The following is a 20,518-nucleotide window of genomic DNA, read 5'->3' on the forward strand; positions in this document are numbered from 1 at the left end:
ACAAAAACATAAAGGATTGCAGCTAAAATTAAATGTTCATAGGCAATGAAACATAAACTGAGGTCCCCTCACTAATCAACTAAAACTTCATAGTGCACATTTTCAAGTAAGGAAATTAATTCACATACTGCAAACTGTAAACCATCTATGAACTTTTTGCAAGCGATTTATTTTCCCTAATGTGTAAAACTCGGATCTTTCCTTATTTTACTATATCAAGCTAATAGGAAGATCACTAAATTACATTGCTGCAAAATAGGCTAGAAAGGCATTGTCAAACAAAGTTTGGCTGTTTTGCACAAATTTTAGTCTATTCATTGCTACTTTGAACTTGAACTTTGACATATTGACCCTAAAATCAATAAGGTCTCTTCTCATTCTCTGCATGGGGCTTATTAAATTAAGCATGATAAAAAACAATATCTTGAAAGACATATATCAATTACCTGTATGAGGGTGGTAAAGGGTTATTTTCATGCAATGTGTTTTTGCCATTTTTATTTCATGTGCAGCCCTGACAAAGGTTCGTTATTCTCTGTTTTTCATGAAATTGGTAAAAAAATCAATGTAAGAAATTTTTAAATGTTCATTCATCGTGAAATGGCAATTTTATTTGATATTCTTCTGTGCAAATACCCCCCTTTATGCCCCTCAAGTATGGTAAAGATATTTTTTATGACTCATGGAATTTCTCCAAAAACAGACATAAATGGAGTATCTGCAAAAATATTCTTTGTAACAGATGTAAAACTCAAACCTTCTTCATCAGGAAATGTCCCAAATGTAAATAAAATTCTCTGTGTCATACACCTTATAAATCAGTAGAACTTTGACTTTGACTAACCTTTGCTTTCAGGTAAAGTCTGAGTTGGAAATAAACTTCTTTGAGACCACACCCCCTGTAAATCTGGAGAGCTCTTACTCTGATGTACCGGTGTAACTTTATGGCTTGGTGAGGTGTTACTTTCTAAAAGTTCTGTTCCTTCTAATTGTTGCAAGGTTAGAGTCACAACATGTTGACCAGAACTGGTTCCCTGTGGATCAAGAGTGTGTTGGTACCTTATTATTTTAGGCTTCCTTACAGATTTCTGGAAATATACACAAAGATAAAATAAATAACTAAAATGGATTCCTAGCACTAAGTGTTTAATCAATAGAAGGAGAATGTAGTTTTTGTCTTCAAATTTTAATTTATTATAATAAATTGCTTCGCTGAGCACAGCTGGATAAGTCCGCAAATTTCCAACCATGTACAGTTGGGGCCAAAATGGACACAATCTTTATGCTTGGTGTAGATCTGAATTTGGATTGTAATTTAATTTTTGTCACATAGTAGGTTTCTGACACAGAATAACTGTAGTCAAAGAAATCAAATTGGTTATATGGATATAGGAAGATGTGGTATAAGTGCCAATTTGTATTCTATTTCTTGCTTCTGTGTAATACACTATGTTGCGAATAGACCTCCCCCTTCCCCCTAAAAAATAGTTTTACCCCGTTTTTTGCATATGTGCAATTCACTATGATGTTGAAAATGAGAAAAATTGCCCCCCCCCCCTTTCAAATAATAATTTCTATCCATCAAGATATGCTCAGTATCTTGATTGAAATTTATAATAGAGTTTGCAACCACAATTACTTATTTAAATACACCATAAAAGTTATAAAATGACATACATAGTCATGGCTAAAATTAATATTAATACATAGTAACTGCTAAAAAACATCTAATAACTTAATTGATTTGGATTACCTCCCTGACACTACTTTTAAATTGCCTCAATTTGCCTTTACCAGAAAAACTCTTGTTTTTCCCAATTTTTTGCCCCTATTTCCTAGCTGGTTTGAGTCACAGCCCCCAAAGTCATTCCTAACCATCCCTTTGTAGTATGGAAACTTGTGGTATAATTTCTGAGAGATTCATACAGTTTAACACAAGTTACTGTCTGGCTACCTCAAACATGCTTATTTTGGGTCTCTTTTTTGGACCCTAATTCCTAAACAGTTGGGATCATAACCCCCAAAATCAATCCCAACCTTTATTTGGTGGTTATAAACCTTGTCTTAAAATTTTATTGATTTCTATTTACTTATACTTAAGTTATTATTCGGAAACCATCCGTCTTTGGACGACGCTGACAACAACAAGTCGAAACCTAACCAAAATTTTTTATTTTTGCAGTCGTATAAAAATGGTATAGAACCCTTCTCATGATCATGGTTCTGTCCAACATAAAAAAAATCATATCGTTGGGGGTCTTTGTTAAATAGATTCAAAACTGGTCTAGACTTTAGAGGTTGACATATTGTATTGACACTTGTTTATTGAAGACTTCATGTTGATCTCGACTCTAGATGTTTTGTATTGTGTTGTGTCATTGGGTTTCTGTCTGTAAAATGTATGTTGACATTTTTAACAAGATTATGTGACATTTACAGTAATATTCATCAATTAAATAGTTATAACAAAAATAATTTCTATTAAAAATAACTGATTTATTTATAATACTGATTTCTTTTTTAATAAGTAATATCTACCTCAAAATTAACTTGGCAATCTATATTCATGTTTAGTGGAGAGCCTGTAACCCACTTCTCCATTATAAATGGTGGCTAAAAAAAAAAACACAAAAAATATTTATGTTAAATTTTTAATACACTTTCCCTAAATAATAAGGAACATAGAATTCTGCCACAAGCTTGGAGGAATTTTATATATTTTAACAAGACAGTCTTGTCATCATAAGCATACCCAACTTCTGGTTCAAAGTTTTAGAAAACAGGAAGTAGGTGTCAAGACAGATTCAAAAATCATGTGACATCTCATCCCTGTTGATCTTCTGACCAAATTTGAAGTCATTTTGTTCAGTAATATTGGGGGGAAAGTGTGACAAAAATGTTGAAGTTCATTGTATTGTCAAACTGGAAGATGAGTTTAGTATATAACAAGAAAATATATGGAATGTATCTGTCACTTAACCCTCAGAGACTTAACCATCACCAAATAAATGGCTCTTATATCTAAATCTTTATACAAAAATGCACAGTCTGTAGTTTTAATTGAAGTTGATAGTGATTTATATTGTCTGCCATGCTTCCCATCTACATATAGATAACTTGGATTAAGTTTATGTATGTACTGGTTTAATACATGACAGCAATGATGTGGACATCTGTATACAGTCTCTAATAAATTGATATAATGATCATTTACACAAGAAACACAATTCATATGATGTTCCAATAGAACATGAGAATGTTACATTAACACATGAGTTGACTTACATGTGAGATTTTACATTAAGTTCTATTTATAGAACATAAAAATGGTATATGTTTAACACATGAGATTTCTTATATGTGAGATTTTATATGAAGCTCCATTAGAACATGAGAATGTTACATCTTTAACACATGATGTTACTTACATGTGAGATTTTATATGAAGTTCCATTAGAACATGAGCATGTTACATGTTTAACACCTGAGTTTACGTCCCTTGGTATGTTAAGGCTGTCCAAGAGCGAGCTCCGTAAAAGTTGAAAATTATATTTAAAAGTTAACAATAATGTCGCAAACAATTGAACAGTTGTGTAAAGAACTCAATCAAGAGCAGATTCAGCAGTTAATTCAAAGTTTAGTTTGTATGAAATCGACAGAAATTGAAGGTCAAGTTGAAACTCACGATGTAAACAATGTGAACAAAGCAAATATGGCGTCTTATTCTAATGCGCTCACGGGAAAAAATAGTCAAACAGATGATAACAATGATAAAAACTACAGTTACAATGACTACAATAGTCAAGACCAAACAAATTCACCAAATAATTCTCAATCTAGCGATCGAGTGAAACCCTTCTTTCTTCTTGATGAAGATGTTCACGGCAAAGCCAAACCTGCCCGATCTTTATGGCTCACGAACGTCGAAATTTATAAGGCCATTTCTCTCAAAGTCCATGCTGGGTGTATAAAAGGTATCCAAAGAATCAGAAGCATGTGGAGAATATATATGGATAATGAGGAAGACAGACTGTCATTGTTGATTCAAGGTTTAAATCTGCGTGGCAGGCAGATTTCCTTGCATCCGCAAAATCCCCGTAATCCCTCTAATCTCCAACCAGATGCCATACGAATAAAAGTAAAAAATGTTCCCTTGTCAGCGGACGACGAGCAAATACACAGAGCTCTTACACTAGCAGGATGCAACATCCAAGATCTCTCTAGAGAAAGACTGAGAGTAGATGGTAAAGTCACAAACTGTCAAACTGGGGACAGATTAGTAATCAGTAAATTATTAGATAACCCCATACCAAGAGACCTAACAATTGGTAAATATTATGCTAAAATATTTCATCCTGGGCAACCAGAATTTAGCCATTTCAATAACAACCCAAATTCAACAAGTTTAGATGAGAAAATATGCCATAAATGTCTGATGAAAGGGCATATTATGCAACATTGCCCTAATGACTGGGTGTGCAAGTCTTGTAATGAAAGTGGTCATAGAATGATGGAATGTACAAAAGGCTTCTCTGAGAATGAGAATGTACAAGAAAATGAAGTAAATGATGAACACACACATATCAAAGTACCATCAACACAGGTACCTATACTTAGTGATGTTAGTGATAAAGCTGTCAAAACAAAAAACACCAGTAAATCAGACAAAGATGGACAAACTATGAAAAGCACAACAAAAACTGTAAAAATTGCTGATAGTGATGTTCAACATGTTCAAGAAAAAACAGCTAAATCTCAACAATCCATTGACAAATTTGTCAAAACACCTTCAGGGCAGACTAGGCCAGATCCAAAAGCAAGAACACCACCAACACCACCAGAAAGACTTCATGACAAAAACAGTCACAACAGAATGCAAAAGAAACAAAACACAGGGAAAACCTAATACGAATATTTTTTGATGTATAATAAATGAAAACAATCATGTCAATGTATATAATTTTATCTTATCCAAAATATAAAAAAAATAAAAATATGAAAAACAATAAGCTCAAACTGAATGAGTTAACATATGTACAACATTTTTCAAAATCGACATACGTGTATTCAAGATTCTTGAAACAATGTATTTTTTTGCTGTATGTTATATTATGTGCTAGTTGTGGAAATGAAGTAATACAAAGTGTAGTAACAAATAGTTGTTTGATGATATTAATATATGTAGATAGAAAAAGTGTGAACTCAATGTATAAACAGCTGGTTTATGTTTACATGTTATGTAGGTTTTTCCCTGTACTATTTATAGAAACGAAAAGTCTAATTCAAACATTTAAAGTTCACAATAATATAGCCAAACCGGTATTTATTCCAAACAGTGAACTCGTTAAGACAGACATACTATATATAGTTTTTAAAAATACTTTTCTGTGTTCAATATTGATAATAAAAGGTATAAATAATTCCTTACCTGTTGTGCAAAAACATCCATTCAACAAAAGTAATTTCCATGATTTCCGTGCAAATGTTTACACACATATTTATATCAGTTTCACAGATTCAGTGTGTATAAATGAAATTTGTATATCCAATCAAACAATTTATATTACAAGAGAACATTATGAATATCTTTGTTGGAGAAATATAGAATACAATTACACCAAAAGAGTTCAGAATAATAATCCATGGATATCAAATGAAAACAGCATGTATCATGTGTATGTACAGTTAAGAAAAAATAAGTATGCAATCCCGCACTGTGATGTTTATAATTATCGTTATTTATTTACAATATGTGTGTATACCAAATTAATATAATATGTGTATGGAGAAAATACAAGATTTATTCAATGTTGTGGATAGAACTGTAAACTTTTTAATATGTTATTTGATAACACAGTTAAATTGTGCAGCCTTAATGTAAATGGCATGCACTCAAGAGAGAAACGTAACAGGGTTTTGACATGGTTAAAATCTCAAAAAATATCAATAGCTTTAATACAAGAAACTCATATAGACTTAGATATTGAAAATGAAATAAAAAATCAAACTAACTTTGATGTTTTTTGCAGTAATGGTACATCAGCAAGCAGGGGGGTCTCGATATTTATAAACAATTTATTGAAGTATGAGATTATAAATCAATTTACAGATAAAGATGGAAGGATTGTTTTATTAAATATCCATATTAATGACACAATTTTTTCAATAGTTTGTTTATATGGACCAAACAACACAACTGCAAGAAAGTCATTTTTTAAAAAGGTAGATCTCTTTGTGAAAGAAAATAGTATTGGAATCCCAATAATTGGGGGAGACTTTAATGAAACATTAAAAAATATTGATAGAATAAGTGCAAGTAACAATCATAAAAACAATAAACCAGTATCAAGCTTGAAATCGTTGTTAAAAGATAACAATCTTATTGATATTTGGCGAGTTATGAATGAAAATATACAACAGTTTACTTGGAGGAGAAAAGATAAATCTCAGGCGAGTAGAATAGATCTAATACTGATTGATAGCAATTTAAGACCTCAGATAGATACATGTAAAATTAAACCGGCAACAATTCAGTATACTGATCATCTGAGCGTTTGTTTAACATTTAAAACGGGGGCGTCAGAAAAAGGACGTGGGTTCTGGAAACTAAATAACTCTGTCTTAAAAAATAAAGATTATCAAAGCTTAATTAACAATTTGATAACTAACTGTTTAAATCAATACCAAAATAGAGATACAGACTGTCGTATTTTTTGGGATATATTAAAACTTGAAATTAAAGAAGCTTCTGTAAAATATTGTAAATCAAAAGCTAAAGCCAAAAGAGAAGTCACACACACGTTAGAAAAAGAATTACAGGAAAAAATGGTTGAGAGAGACCAATTAGATTTATTAAACTCTAATTTGGATGATCGTATTAAAAATTTGGAATCAGAACTGAATAAGATTTATGATGAGAAAGCCATTGGTGCACAAATCAGAGCCAGAGAAAAATGGATTGAATTAGGAGAAAAAAATAATGCATATTTTTTGGGACTTGAAAAGCAAAGGCAAATTAAAAAATCGATAAATAAGTTATTAGATGAAAAAAACAATGTCTTAAAAGATCAAAGTAAGATTTTACTTGAGATTAAAAACTACTATGAAAAATTATTTTCATCACAAAATCCTAATGATACATTATCCCAAGAATACATTAAAAATACAAAATTAGAATATAAATTAAATGATGAAGAAAAACTATTGTGTGATGGTTCAGTAACGCTTGAGGAATGTTCTGAAGCGATAAACAATATGAAATTAAACAAGTCTCCTGGACTTGACGGTCTAAGCGTAGAATTTTACAAAACGTTTTGGGAGAAGCTTAAATATCTACTTGTTAAAGTTTATAATAAGGGTCATGAAGATAATTTATTGACTTACTCTCAGCGTTCTAGTGTTTTGTCGTTAATATTCAAAAAGGGGGACCCATTAAAATTAGAAAATTATAGACCAATTTCATTATTAAACGTCGATCTTAAAATATTGTCCCATGTTCTAGCTCAACGACTAAAAAAAGTTTTACCAAAACTCATAAACACTGATCAGTCTGGATACATAAAAAATAGATTTATTGGGTTTAATTTAAGGCAAATACAGGACATTATAGATTATGCAGATATATATAATATAGAAGGGGCTATTGTTTTTGTCGATTTTAAAAAAGCATTTGACACGCTTGAATGGAAATTTATGTTAGACACTTTAGATCACTTTGGATTCAATGAATCATTCAAAAATTGGGTTAAAACTTTGTATACTGATATTCAAACATGTATAATTAATAATGGGTGGATTTCAGAAATGTTTAAGAATTCAAGAGGGATTAGACAGGGGTGTCCTTTATCTGCTTTACTTTTTGTCATATCCGTTGAAATATTGGCACTAAGACTTCGAAATAACGAAGATATAAAAGGATTTCAGATAAAATTTGATAGAAAAACACATTGTATTAAAATAAGCCAATTAGCTGATGACACAACTTTATTTTTTAATGATAAAAATGATATCGAACTAGCATTGAATGAAATTGAAATCTTCGGATCTTATTCCGGATTAATTATAAATAAAAATAAAACAGAAGGGATATGGATAGGAAAACTCAAAAATAGTAAAGACAAAATAGCAAATATTAACTGGACAGATAAACCTGTAAAAGCTTTAGGGATTTATTTTGGACATAATAATGAAGAATGTGAGAAATTAAATTTTGAAACTAAAATAGATAAAATGGATAAACTATTTATTCTTTGGAAAAAGAGAAATCTGACTATTTTAGGTAAAATCTTAATAATTAAATCATTAATTATTCCACTCTTTACCTTTTTAGCTAGCTCATGCGTATGTCCAGAAAAATATAAAAAATAAATAGAAAGAAAATGTTTCAAATTTATCTGGAATGACAAACCAGATAAAGTTAAAAGAACTACGATGATAGGTAGTTATGAAATCGGGGGTTTAAATATGATTGACATTGAAAGTCACTTTGAATCACTAAAAGCATCATGGATAGGTAGAATCTTACATACAGATATGGCCAGATGGCAACTTATACCTTTAAATTATTTACAATGCTCAGGAAAAAATTGCCTAGCAGTTTATTTGAATATGGATTATAATAAAGTTGATCAATATCTACCTAATATTCCAATATTTTATAAAAATGTGTTAAAAAGCTGGATGAAATTAGGAGGAGGACAGACAGATATACCAAAAACCTTTTTCGAAATCAGAAAACAAATTATTTGGGGGAATAAATACATTAAATTTAATAACAAATGTCTTTTTTTCAAAAATTGGATAAAAGGTAATTTAATTTATATAAATGATATTTTAAATGAAGATGGCGAAATTTCACAAGATGTAATTTTGCAAAAAATTGAAAATAAATCCAACTGGATAGCTGAGTTAACATCCCTAAAAAAAGCAATTCCAAAAGATTGGCTACAATGTCTTAGATCAGAGAATTCAACAAGAAGTATAGTCAATGTAAAAAGACAATGTTTGTCAATAAATGGTAAATATATTGACATTTCTTTTTTGACAAATAAGTTATTATATAACAGATTAGTATAAGAAAAAAATTGTGAAACCTATTGGTATAAATGTATGGTTAAATGTATTACCATTACAGACAGAATTTCATTTGAAACCATTGTACAACTTTATTTTTTACTATTTAGAAGAAAATAAATTAAAGATGTATCGATGGAAACTTTTACAAAGCATTTTACCAACCAAAAAGTTGTTATTTAGATGGAAGGTAACAGACAATGATTTATGTAATAAATGCTTTACTGAAGAAGATTATCAACATTACTTTATGTCATGTTCTTTTTTGCACGATTTTTGGAGAAAAATTCATACTTTATTGCAAAAAGTAAATATAGAAAAAGATGTCACATTGAAAGATATTGTTTTTGGCTATAAAATATCTGATAAATATTACTTTGGCTTTAACTTTCTTATAACTATTATTGGGTTTTCAATTTATAAATCCTACTATGGATCTGATCAGAAAATGAAAAGACTTGATGTTTTTTGTCTATTCATTAGAGAATTTACAAAACGAATGTATTATTCAAAGAAGTTAAAAGAAGATAATTTTTTAGTTAATGTTAAGAAACATTTATTAGATTGATGTTTTATTTATTAATATATAATAGAATTGAAATTTATATGTATTCTTCACAAGGTGCTTGGACTTGTTGAAGACAATGTAACAAGCAACTGATGAAAATAAAGGAATTTTAAAAATAAAAAAAAAAAACCACCTGAGTTTACTTACATGTGAGATTTTAAATGAAGTTCCATTAGAACATGAGAATGTTACATGTTTTACACATTAGATTACTTACATGTGAGATTTTATATGAAGCTCCATTAGAACATGAGAATGTTACATGTTTAACACATTAGATTACTTACATGTGAGATTTTATATGAACTTGGGATAGAACATGAGAATGTTACATCTTTAACACATGAGGTTATTTACATGTGAGATTTTATATGAAGTTTCATTAGAACATGAGAAGGTTACTTGTTTAACACATGAGATTTCTTACATGTGAGATTTTATATGAAGTTCCATTAGAACATAAAAATGTTACATCTTTTACAAATGTGATTACTTACATGTGATATTTTATATGAGGTTCCATTAGAACATGAGAATGTTACATCTTTAACACATGTCACTGCATTGAATTCTTCTATTTCTTCATCTTCATCTATCTCCATGTACATCTTCCATTTAAAGTCCTGGAATATATAACATATATAAAATTCATATGGCTTCATTGAAAGAATAATAAAAACTTGGCTGAAATATTCTTTGGTAACCCCTTTATGGTAGTTGTAAGTCAGTGAAATACCAAAAAGTGCTACATTCTATGATTCATTCATTAGAATAGATACAGCCAGGTACATACAGCATCAAAATACACTTTATATGGAGACACATACATATTGCCAATGCCCATGAAAAACTGTATAGGCAGACACAATATCTACAATGCCCATGAAAAACTGTACAGGCAGATACAATACCGAAATGTATCTACAATGCCCATGAAAAACTTTACAAGGAGACACAATGTGTAGAATGCCCATGAAAAACTGTACAGGGAGACACAATGTGTACAATGCCAATGAAAAACTGTACAGGGAGACATAATATCTACAATGCCCATGACAAGCTGTACATGGAGACACAATATCTACAATGCCCATGACCAGCTGTACAGGCAATCACAATGTGTACAATGCGCATGACAAACTGTACAGGGAGACATAATATCTACAATGCCCATGACCAGCTGTACAGGGAGACACAATGTGTACAATGCCCATGACAAACTGTTTAGGGAGACACAATATCTACAATGCCAATGACAAACTGTACAGAGACACAATATCTACAATGCCAATGACAAACTGTACAGAGACACAATATCTACAATGCCAATGACAAACTGTACAGGGAGACACAATATCTACAATGCCAATGACAAACTGTACAGGGAGACACAATATCTACAATGCCCATGAAAAACTGTACAGGGAGACACAATATCTACAATGCCAATGACAAACTGTACAGGGAGACACAATATCTACAATGCCCATGAAAAACTGTACAGGGAGACACAATATCTACAATGCCAATGACAAACTGTACAGGGAGACACAATATCTACAATGCCAATGACAAACTGTACAGAGACACAATATCTACAATGCCAATGACAAACTGTACAGAGGGCAGGGTTGGCAAAAACCCGGGTTTTATGAGTATTGCCCAGCCCAGTGGGAAATACTGGGAAAACCCGGGTTTTACTGGGTTTTAGTGGGTAATACTGGGCAATACTGAGTAATATAACATACTGGTCTGAATTCTAAAAAGGATTCAGTGATAAACACAAATGTAATACATATTTTAATAAGATATTTATACCCTATTTTGTTTGTTTAGCATTTGTCTAGATGGGGAAACATTGTGAATATAAAGCAAAAAAAAATTGTTTTCAAATAGATATAACTCCTATTAAGAATTAACAATTACTTGTAAGAAAAAATACATTTAACTAATGTCACTAATTAATTAATAATTATTCAGATTAGAACACAGATTTGTTTATGTAACAATAATCAGCCCTTATAATTCTATAAGTTTTATTGGCTTGACCCCTTAGGGTGTTTATTCAGCAATATGAATGTACAATGTATGACAAATACAATTAACAAGTCACTTAAACACTGCAATAAAATGCAGGTTTCAAGGTATGGATTATTAAAACAATGCTTGGTAATTAAAAAGGTGTCTTTTAATGTACAAATATTCTGTTCTGCCTACATATAGAATTAATAGAGAGAGAATGAAATTGACATTTTTATATTCTAGAAATGACTGTCAATGGTTATCTGTATAAAAAGTATATATTTAGCTTTTATACTATGAAACTGTACCAAGTCTTTACTATTTAGTGTTGAAATTAGCATAGAAAATCATATTGCCCAGTATTGCCCACTATTACCAATTTCTAGGAGTATTGCCCAGCCCAGGAAAACCCGGGTTTTCCCATCCGGGAATTCCCAGGCGGGTAATACTTTGCCAACCCTGACAGAGGGACACAATGTGTACAATGCCCATGAAAAACTACAGGGAGACATAATATCTACAATGCCCATGACCAGCTGTACAGGGAGACACAATATCTACAATGCCCATGAAAAACTGTACAGGTAGACAAAATGTGTACAATGCCCATGCCAAGCTGTACAGGGAGACACAATTTCTGCAATGCTCATGACAAACTGTACAGGGAGACACATTATGGGCAATGCACATTGCAAACTGTATAGGGAGTCACAATATCTGCAATGCCCAGGAAAAACTGCCAATGAGAAAAATAGAAGATACAGCATTTTTGATTCAGATTAAAAATAAGGAACTGATATAAACAAAATGGATGTACACCAAACTACAGAGCATAGTGGAAGTGAATCTACTTGGTATTCTACCATTGCTTTTCTGACAACTTCTTTGTTTATTTTTTTCTTGACACACCAATTTACTTAAATATCTAAGGAAACCTGCAAAGATCCTCATATTTTCAATATACTTACTACTTACAAGAAAGATAATGAAATTATACCATGATGCAAAACTAAGCCACGGGGATCAAACTAACCGCTTTCTAAAGCCGTAAACAGATTTGTGGAAAAATTTATTTCCTCTGTATCCTGCAGACATGGGAATTAGCAGGATAGCAGAAAGTACTTTGCACTGCATGAAATGAATATATTTAGATTTTGTCAAAGCCCTGGATGTATTTCATGTGATGTTTAAGTCTTCACATAAAAACAAAGTTTTCCTGGTTTCATGCAGTGACTCAATTTAGTTAATTGAAGAATTCCTCTGAGTACTCTGATAGTGAGGATTAATCTAATCAATTTTTGTATTAAATATGTAAAAGCTAATACTGTTATAAATGTTAATTAAACTCTGCAGTGACTAGACTTTTGATGAAGAAAGTTTTTGTAGAATTTTCATGTAAAGTTAATCTTATAATATGCTTTTTAATAAAATGATTCAATTCATGGATATTTGTAAAATGTAGCAGTGTATAAATAAGATAACAGGTACTTGTATGCTCAACATGAATTTAAAGATTACTAGACCCCTACTTGCAGAAACTCTTCAACAGATAATGGTAAAACCAAAATCTAAATTGAACCTGACCTGTATTTTATGTTTCATAACATTTAGTTCAGCAAACTAGAGAGATAGTGTATTTTTAAGAACAATTCACATGCAAGGTAGATATAATAAAAATTAGAAGATGTGGCATGGCATCTCTCAAACCAGACCAAATAGTATATATTAACTGAAGTGACATTTGTGTGATATGGCAAGGTTTGTATACAAATCTTCGGTTGGGGCTAGTAAACATGGCTGACATATATAACTTCATACTGCGTACACTTCAAGTTCTGTCATTTCAATGGACCAGAATATCCCTTCTCTTACAGCAATAATATTTGTCCAATATATCTGACATCTTTTATAACATGTACTACTACAAAAATATTCTTCATTGGATTTTTTTTATCTCAGTTAGCAGGAAATTCATATTTTATAGTGCATTTTTTCTCATAAACAAAATGTACAAACTAATTACTGAGCAGCTGCACATAATTATATGTCCCCAAGCCATCATATCAAAACAACAAGGAAAACTATAATCAAATAAAACTGTAGTCAGAAATCTTCCCCAGTAAAACTCAAATCTTTGTAACATCATCATTAAGTGAAAACTGTCTAGGAAAGATCTTTATTAATCCTAATACACTAATGCAGGAAGATTTTGAAGTCTTGTTTAATGTAATCTCATCTTGCTAACATAATGCATCAAAGTTTTCTTTCAACCATTTAATAAAACATGCAGCAGCCTTGACATAATAGAAGTGCTCCCTGTTAACTATATCAAAAGATAAAGAAATTGTGTATGTTTATTTTAGTTCCATCCCATTAATAAATCTGACTTTTTTCTTCATTTCTTGACATGCTCAATTTTACTGCTCATAGATCTTTGTCAAAACAATTCATAACTACATTAATCTACCAGCTTATTAAAAACACATTACTTCACTTCATTTTGTAATCTACAACTTAAACTTTCAAACAGAAAACTGCCATAAAGTAAGGCATTCAATCATATCTTTTAATAAAAGAGATAAAAAATAAAAAGAAGAAAAAAAAATTATTTTACAATTCATTGCATACATAAAGATCCTAGTTTCTTTTAGATTATTTAAACTACTTTTTTTGTAACTAACTCAGGGGCAGATCCAGCCATTTTTAAAAAGGATAAAGGGGGGTTCCAACTATATGTCCCCATTCAAATGCATTGATCGGCCAAAAAAAGGGGGGGGTTCTAACCCCCCCAAACCCTCCCTCTGGATCCGCCACTGTAGCTTCTGCAGTACATGTAGATATTTTATATAAATTCATTTTAAAATAACCGTCCCTTCTTTATTTCTGGTTTGAGAATCTACATCTTTATAGACTATACCAAATCAAAGAGCTACACTTGGGTATAATGGACATAGAAAATTTCTAAAAATAACTAAAATAAGTCCAGAAAAACTGTCCTATGTGCTGTGTTGCTTGTTATCATGGAGATATTTACACTAGATGTCCAATGTTGATGGACTAGAAAAATCTCAACATATCAAAAACCCTCTGTATATTAGCAGTATAACCCACTCCTTACTTAAAGTGACGGCAAACAGGAAGTAAATGTTTGACATATCTACACAGACACTTTTTAAATCATCAATGTTAAGGTGTAGACCAAATTTTAAGTAGTTCCTGATAAAAGTGTGGACAAAAAGACAGGTGATTTCAACATATCAGGGTGAATTGGGTTAATAGAACTAATAAGAATGTCCTTTATATATATTTTTTGGATAAATTCTCCAAATTTGCAAATATATAGGATTCTGTCAGAGCCGTCTTTACACTGTCCTTTTCAGTCATCAATGAACAACCAGAGTATTCTCATCTTATCTTTGATCCACCGGAAAATTTTCAAACAGTTGTGAGATTTTTTTATTATTTCAGAAATATCTTTTTACATGTGAAGAACTTTTGAAGTCATTTGGAGATTGTTTCAACAAATCGAAAAACTGAACTCTATTCTTATTGGGATAATTTATATTCAGAGAAGAAACTCATTTATCCATGCAGCTCCTTAAAATATATGTATGTTTCTATAAGTTAACTTTAAAATGTGAGGACTGGTTGTAACAGGTTTCAATCTGATACCTATACAAAAGTACTGTATGAATGTGAATTACTATGAGAACGTGAGTGTTATATATTGTGATCACACAGTTTAACCTTCATAATAATTACTTATGAAAGTGGCAGACTTAGGAACATCTTCTCTTCCTATTAAGCCTGACTTTTGATGTCTAAAATAATTGCTAGAATTCATGTTTCCAATCCACTAGAAATTCTACATCTGAAAAGGCTGATTAAAACCTATGTAGTGTACATTTCTTACATCTCTGTGTCTTTACAAGTATAATTAGTAATGACATCATTTCTCTTTATCAACAAGGCATTCACTAAAACATGGAACTAAAAATACAGTATGGAGAACTGTTATGTTTACAACAAGATGTTATCAAATGTCATTTGACATCCTGTCTTTCTCATACTCATCCATAAAAAAAAGTGAAACTGGAAAGTCAACCCTCCTAATTTACTGATCTCTATCATTTTGTTTTACCACAATATCTTGGTAAATATCAGGTACAGACTAACGCTGACATGGGTGTATCTTATACATATAGAGATTATTAAGTTATGTCAGTCTCACGAACACTTGTGTAATGTTTATACTGTACAAATGCATCCTGAATACAATCTACTATGCATAGGAAGCTGTCTAGTCGTTCCATTATCCCTTAACTTTGTTTCATTTAATGTTCTGTAAACAAAATGTAAGCATATTAAACAAATGAAATTACCAAAGATGTACATTTTGTTATTACTTAATGATGTTATTGTAAACTTAAACAATTTATCCAAAGAATTCCTCAGGAAAACTATTCCAGAACAGGGTTTTTACACAGTTGGTGTAAATGTTCATTGATTAAAAGGATGTAACTAGATAGGAAGAAGAGCTTCTACTGTTAATTCGGAAATTATTTTGATGTTTTATTATTCGGATTTTTTTATATGAATGATGCAGAATTTTTCTATGTGTGGCAAAAATAAATATCGCATTTTGGTCTAAAATGACAAAATTGCATGATAAATGCACACCATAGTTTCTGAATTTACAGTATACCAGACAATGCTACAGAACACAAAAATATTTGTTTGAAAAACTCAAGCCAATTATCCATTCCTAGTTTTAGTAGACACCTTTTTTTTATCTTTAGTTGCCATTCTAAAGAGCTGGTATAAAAATAAAAAGTATTTTCTTTCAGCATAACAATTATTGTATGCTGTTTATTATCATAAAAACCAAGCCAGGTAGATAATTGATGTTTTGATGTAATACAAATGTATATCATAAAATACAGAAAATAAACAAATCAGACAACACTAAAATTAACCAAAATTATACCAGTTTTAAAATTAGAAAATTTACCTAAAACACAAGAAAGCAAAGTAAGATTTACCATAACAAATCTAATAAAGCCATGTCAAAAACAAATGATACATGCAACTGACTTTTAAGTGCAACACATATTCATATGATGTCCTAATATAGTTACACTAGATGTGTCAATGTGACATGAATGGCCCCGTCTCAAAAATTTGAAAAATCTGCAATTTCAATATCACATGTGGACACAAACATGATGGTAGTCTCATGACATACCAAAAATTAGCTCAAAATCTGGAGGTATATAGAAAGTCTGTATAACTGTGATTTCCAACAATTTTTAATGTTGTAAACCCTTAATTTTGGTAAAAATTAGCCGAGCGGAACAAAACTTAAACTTGATCTGTATCTCATCATGGTTAGCTTGCATACCAAAAATCAGCCCAATATCTGAAAGCATTTTATATATAGAAAAAATGTCTGTATAACTGTGATTTTCAAATATTTATACAAGTCCAATGCCCCAAATTACAGCAAAAATTAGCCAAACAGAATGAAACTTAAATTGATCTGTAACTCATCATGTATAACTCACATACCAAATATTAGCCCAATATCTGAAAGCATTTAAAAAACAGTCCGTATAACTGTGATTTTCAACAATTTATCAAAGTCCATAGCCTGTAATTTTGTCAAAAATTAGTCTAGCATAACAAAACTTCAACTTGATCTGTAACTCATCTTGGTTAACTCACATACCAAACATAAGCCCAATATCTAAAGGCATTTAGAAAAAAACTCTGTATAATGGTTTGTTGCGGAATGACGGAATGACTGAATTACAAAATTTTGGAATTTGGACAAGTAAAAACTATTTGACACCAACAACTTCATTGCGGGCCCTTAAAAACTATTTTCTTTCCTTCATATTCAATAAAATAGTTTGGAAACAATGATTGAATTTCCTCAGAGCTTACAAATGTTCTTTTGAAATTGCAGCATAAAACCTCTAAGCCTTGAACCAATTTCTATCATGTACACATTTAATGGAGTTTGTCAAAACTAATATGCATGGAAAATGATCTTCATTTTTGTTCCCAATAGTCATTCCCTAAAGGCTATATGCTATAGCTTAGTATATATATTAGCTGTTTTAGAAGACAAAAAATACCAATAGAAGTTACGTAAATGCCATCAAACTCAAAAGGAATTTACAACGAAGAAGAATATGCTTCTAAGTGTATAATTGGACTTTTTAACATAAACCAGGATTTCCTTGGTAAATTTCAGAAAGTAAAAAGTACATTGATGGTATCCTTTTGACTCTTATTTTAGTGGTACCAAGCATCCAAGATGTCATCTATCATTACCAGGATTGTCTTCATGTAATGGATTCCTAAAGTTTCAATTAGTGTAAAACAATATTGAAAAACAAACATAACTCCATTAAAAAGTCCTTAAAATTTAAATTTGAATGTCATGTTTGGCAGATAATGATATATAAACAAAGAGGACAAGTTAATTTCCCTCTGGTTTGACATGTATTATGTCTGACAACATTCACTTATGTTTGATTTAGCTAATAATCCCATGAAATGTGGGGTTCAGAAAAAAACAAGAATGAGGGTGGAATGGAGACAGCCCTCATCACATCATACATGACAATTATGTTAGAGATTTCTTTTAGAAAAGTGTTTTTTTTTTCATCACAACTAAATACACTCCTATAAATATCAGACTACTTCTATGTTAAATGTTCCAAATAAATCTCCAATTTTCAATAATGGCCTCCATTTAGGGCAAATGATAATAGATATAGGAAGATGTGGTGTGAGTGCCAATGAGACAACTCTCCATCCAAATAACAATTTAAAAAGTAAACCATTATAGGTTAAAGTACGGCCTTCAACACGGAGCCTTGGCTCACCATTAATATGAAACAGTATCAAAGTTATAAAATTATTTAAAAGGACTTAAATTTAGGTCACTGAAGGACTAAAATGTAGATCATAGTAACTTTTTAAAAATAAAATGATGGTTGACAGAAACAGTTGACTGCCTCATACTTTCTCGTTCATATAATAGCAAGTTTAGGTCTATATCTCTACTCCAATTTTCAAGGAACTGCTAAAGAATGCATTACAGCAGATGAGCCATTGTTGAAATGATGGGATACACAGTATGGATAAGTCACATATCTAACCAAGTTCAGAGGTCACTGCCATAGGGCAATTTTCAAACAAGAGCTCCAAAGAGCCTTATTAACTCACCTGTCAAAAGAAAGCCTTTAAAGGTGAAATAATGAGTAACTTATCCCATTGTTTTGTAGATCTCAAAACGCTGATCATTTTTGTTATTTATAGTTTCTATCTATTTCTTATAGTCTTCAGCAGTATAAAGATAGCAATGTCATTAACTCCTTTAAGATAACATTTGATAATATTGGTGCAGTAGTTGACATTCTGAGCATGTTTCCTAGGGGGAATTCAGTAATTTTTTAAAAACATTATATCCCAAATCAAATGCATTGATCATTATAATAAAAGGGGGATCAGCCATTGTTTCCCCTGTCATAATTTATCTGTCTATCATGTCTATACTACCTATTAAAAATTTGTTATTTTTTCCCTTTGATCTTACTAACTTATATTTTTCTATATCATCGAGAGGTCAATTGTTTGATTGGTTGATTTGTGAGTTTGAGTATGATAAACTTGGAAATTTTTAGGCCTGATACTCAAATATATTAGGCAATGATGTCACATATCAGTGAAACAACATTACTCATGCATATCAATCCATGTTAATTTATCAATGAAATGCACACAACTACAAACTAAAAAAGAAGATGTGGTATGATTGCCAATGAGACAACTCTCCACAAGAGACCAAATGACACAGAAATTAACAAAATTAGGTTACTGTACAGTCTTCAACAATGAACAAAGCCCATGCCAGTCAGTATAAAAAAACAAAATATAATTTCAAAGTAATCAGTAACTCAGTGCTATTTCAAGAAACATCCATGTTTAGTGTCATAATTAAGAAGCATAAAGTCTGTTCATTACTTAACTACTTCTTCCACTACAAAACTTTGAAGCTTAGTGTATTAAAACCAATCATTAAATTTCATTTAAGTCAAATGTTAACATTTAACAACTTTACCTACACAGAGAATTATGTAATTGTAAATAAATTTTCTCAACATCTGAAATATGTTATTAAAATTCCATATGTAAAGTAATTATTTCACTAAAGTGATTGATATTTTTTATTAAAAAAAATCTTGTACAAATAACAACTCCTCCCTCCATCCCACCCTCTGTTTGAACAACTCTTAAAAATCAATTCAACACTGTCACTTTCGATTTATGCTTCAAAGTAAAATGGATAAGAAATTGACAAGCCCATTATGATGATGGACAGGTATTAACCCTAACTGACCTTCAATGTTACCTTAAACAAACACAGGTAAAATACCAGCAATTAAATAAAGTGCAACACTACCCTACTACAATAACAGGTCTACAGAGTAGTCTGACAGTTTAAAAAGATTGCACTTTCTAACCTTGTTAAAAGGACTATATCTTTATGAAAGAGGAAAATCTTAATTTATTAAACTATAAGTTCTGTAACTGAATTAAACAAAACTTTCAGTCGCCAGTAAGATAAAACATATGTTAGTTTCAGAGTATGTGGCACAATAATGATAAGTTTCTATTCCAGTCACACTAAATACGGTTGTAAAATTCCATAAATGTCCAACAAAGTTTTTGATATAAAAAAAATACTTCAAACCCAGACAGAAGTAAACATAAACTGCACAATTTGAAGTCCCACCTATCAGTCAAATACAATAAAAATATTTTCTAAAATTCAGCTCTCTT

At 30.9% G+C, this 20,518-nt stretch overlaps 1 protein-coding gene across 1 annotated transcript in view; it reads right to left on the minus strand.

The window, feature by feature from the left end:
- The window catches only part of LOC134706362 (mitogen-activated protein kinase kinase kinase 20-like), a 46,240-nt gene that overhangs the window by 4,640 nt on the left and 21,082 nt on the right, over nt 1-20,518 (minus strand). The window contains exons 18-20 of the mRNA XM_063565243.1: nt 10,138-10,263; nt 2,539-2,613; nt 845-1,088 (exon numbers count right to left, since the gene is read on the minus strand). Coding sequence (XP_063421313.1) covers nt 845-1,088; nt 2,539-2,613; nt 10,138-10,263 — 445 coding nt within the window. The remainder of the gene's footprint in view (nt 1-844; nt 1,089-2,538; nt 2,614-10,137; nt 10,264-20,518) is intronic.

This window comes from Mytilus trossulus, chromosome 2 (assembly GCF_036588685.1).
Source record: "Mytilus trossulus isolate FHL-02 chromosome 2, PNRI_Mtr1.1.1.hap1, whole genome shotgun sequence".
Taxonomy (NCBI): Eukaryota; Metazoa; Mollusca; class Bivalvia; order Mytilida; family Mytilidae; genus Mytilus; species Mytilus trossulus.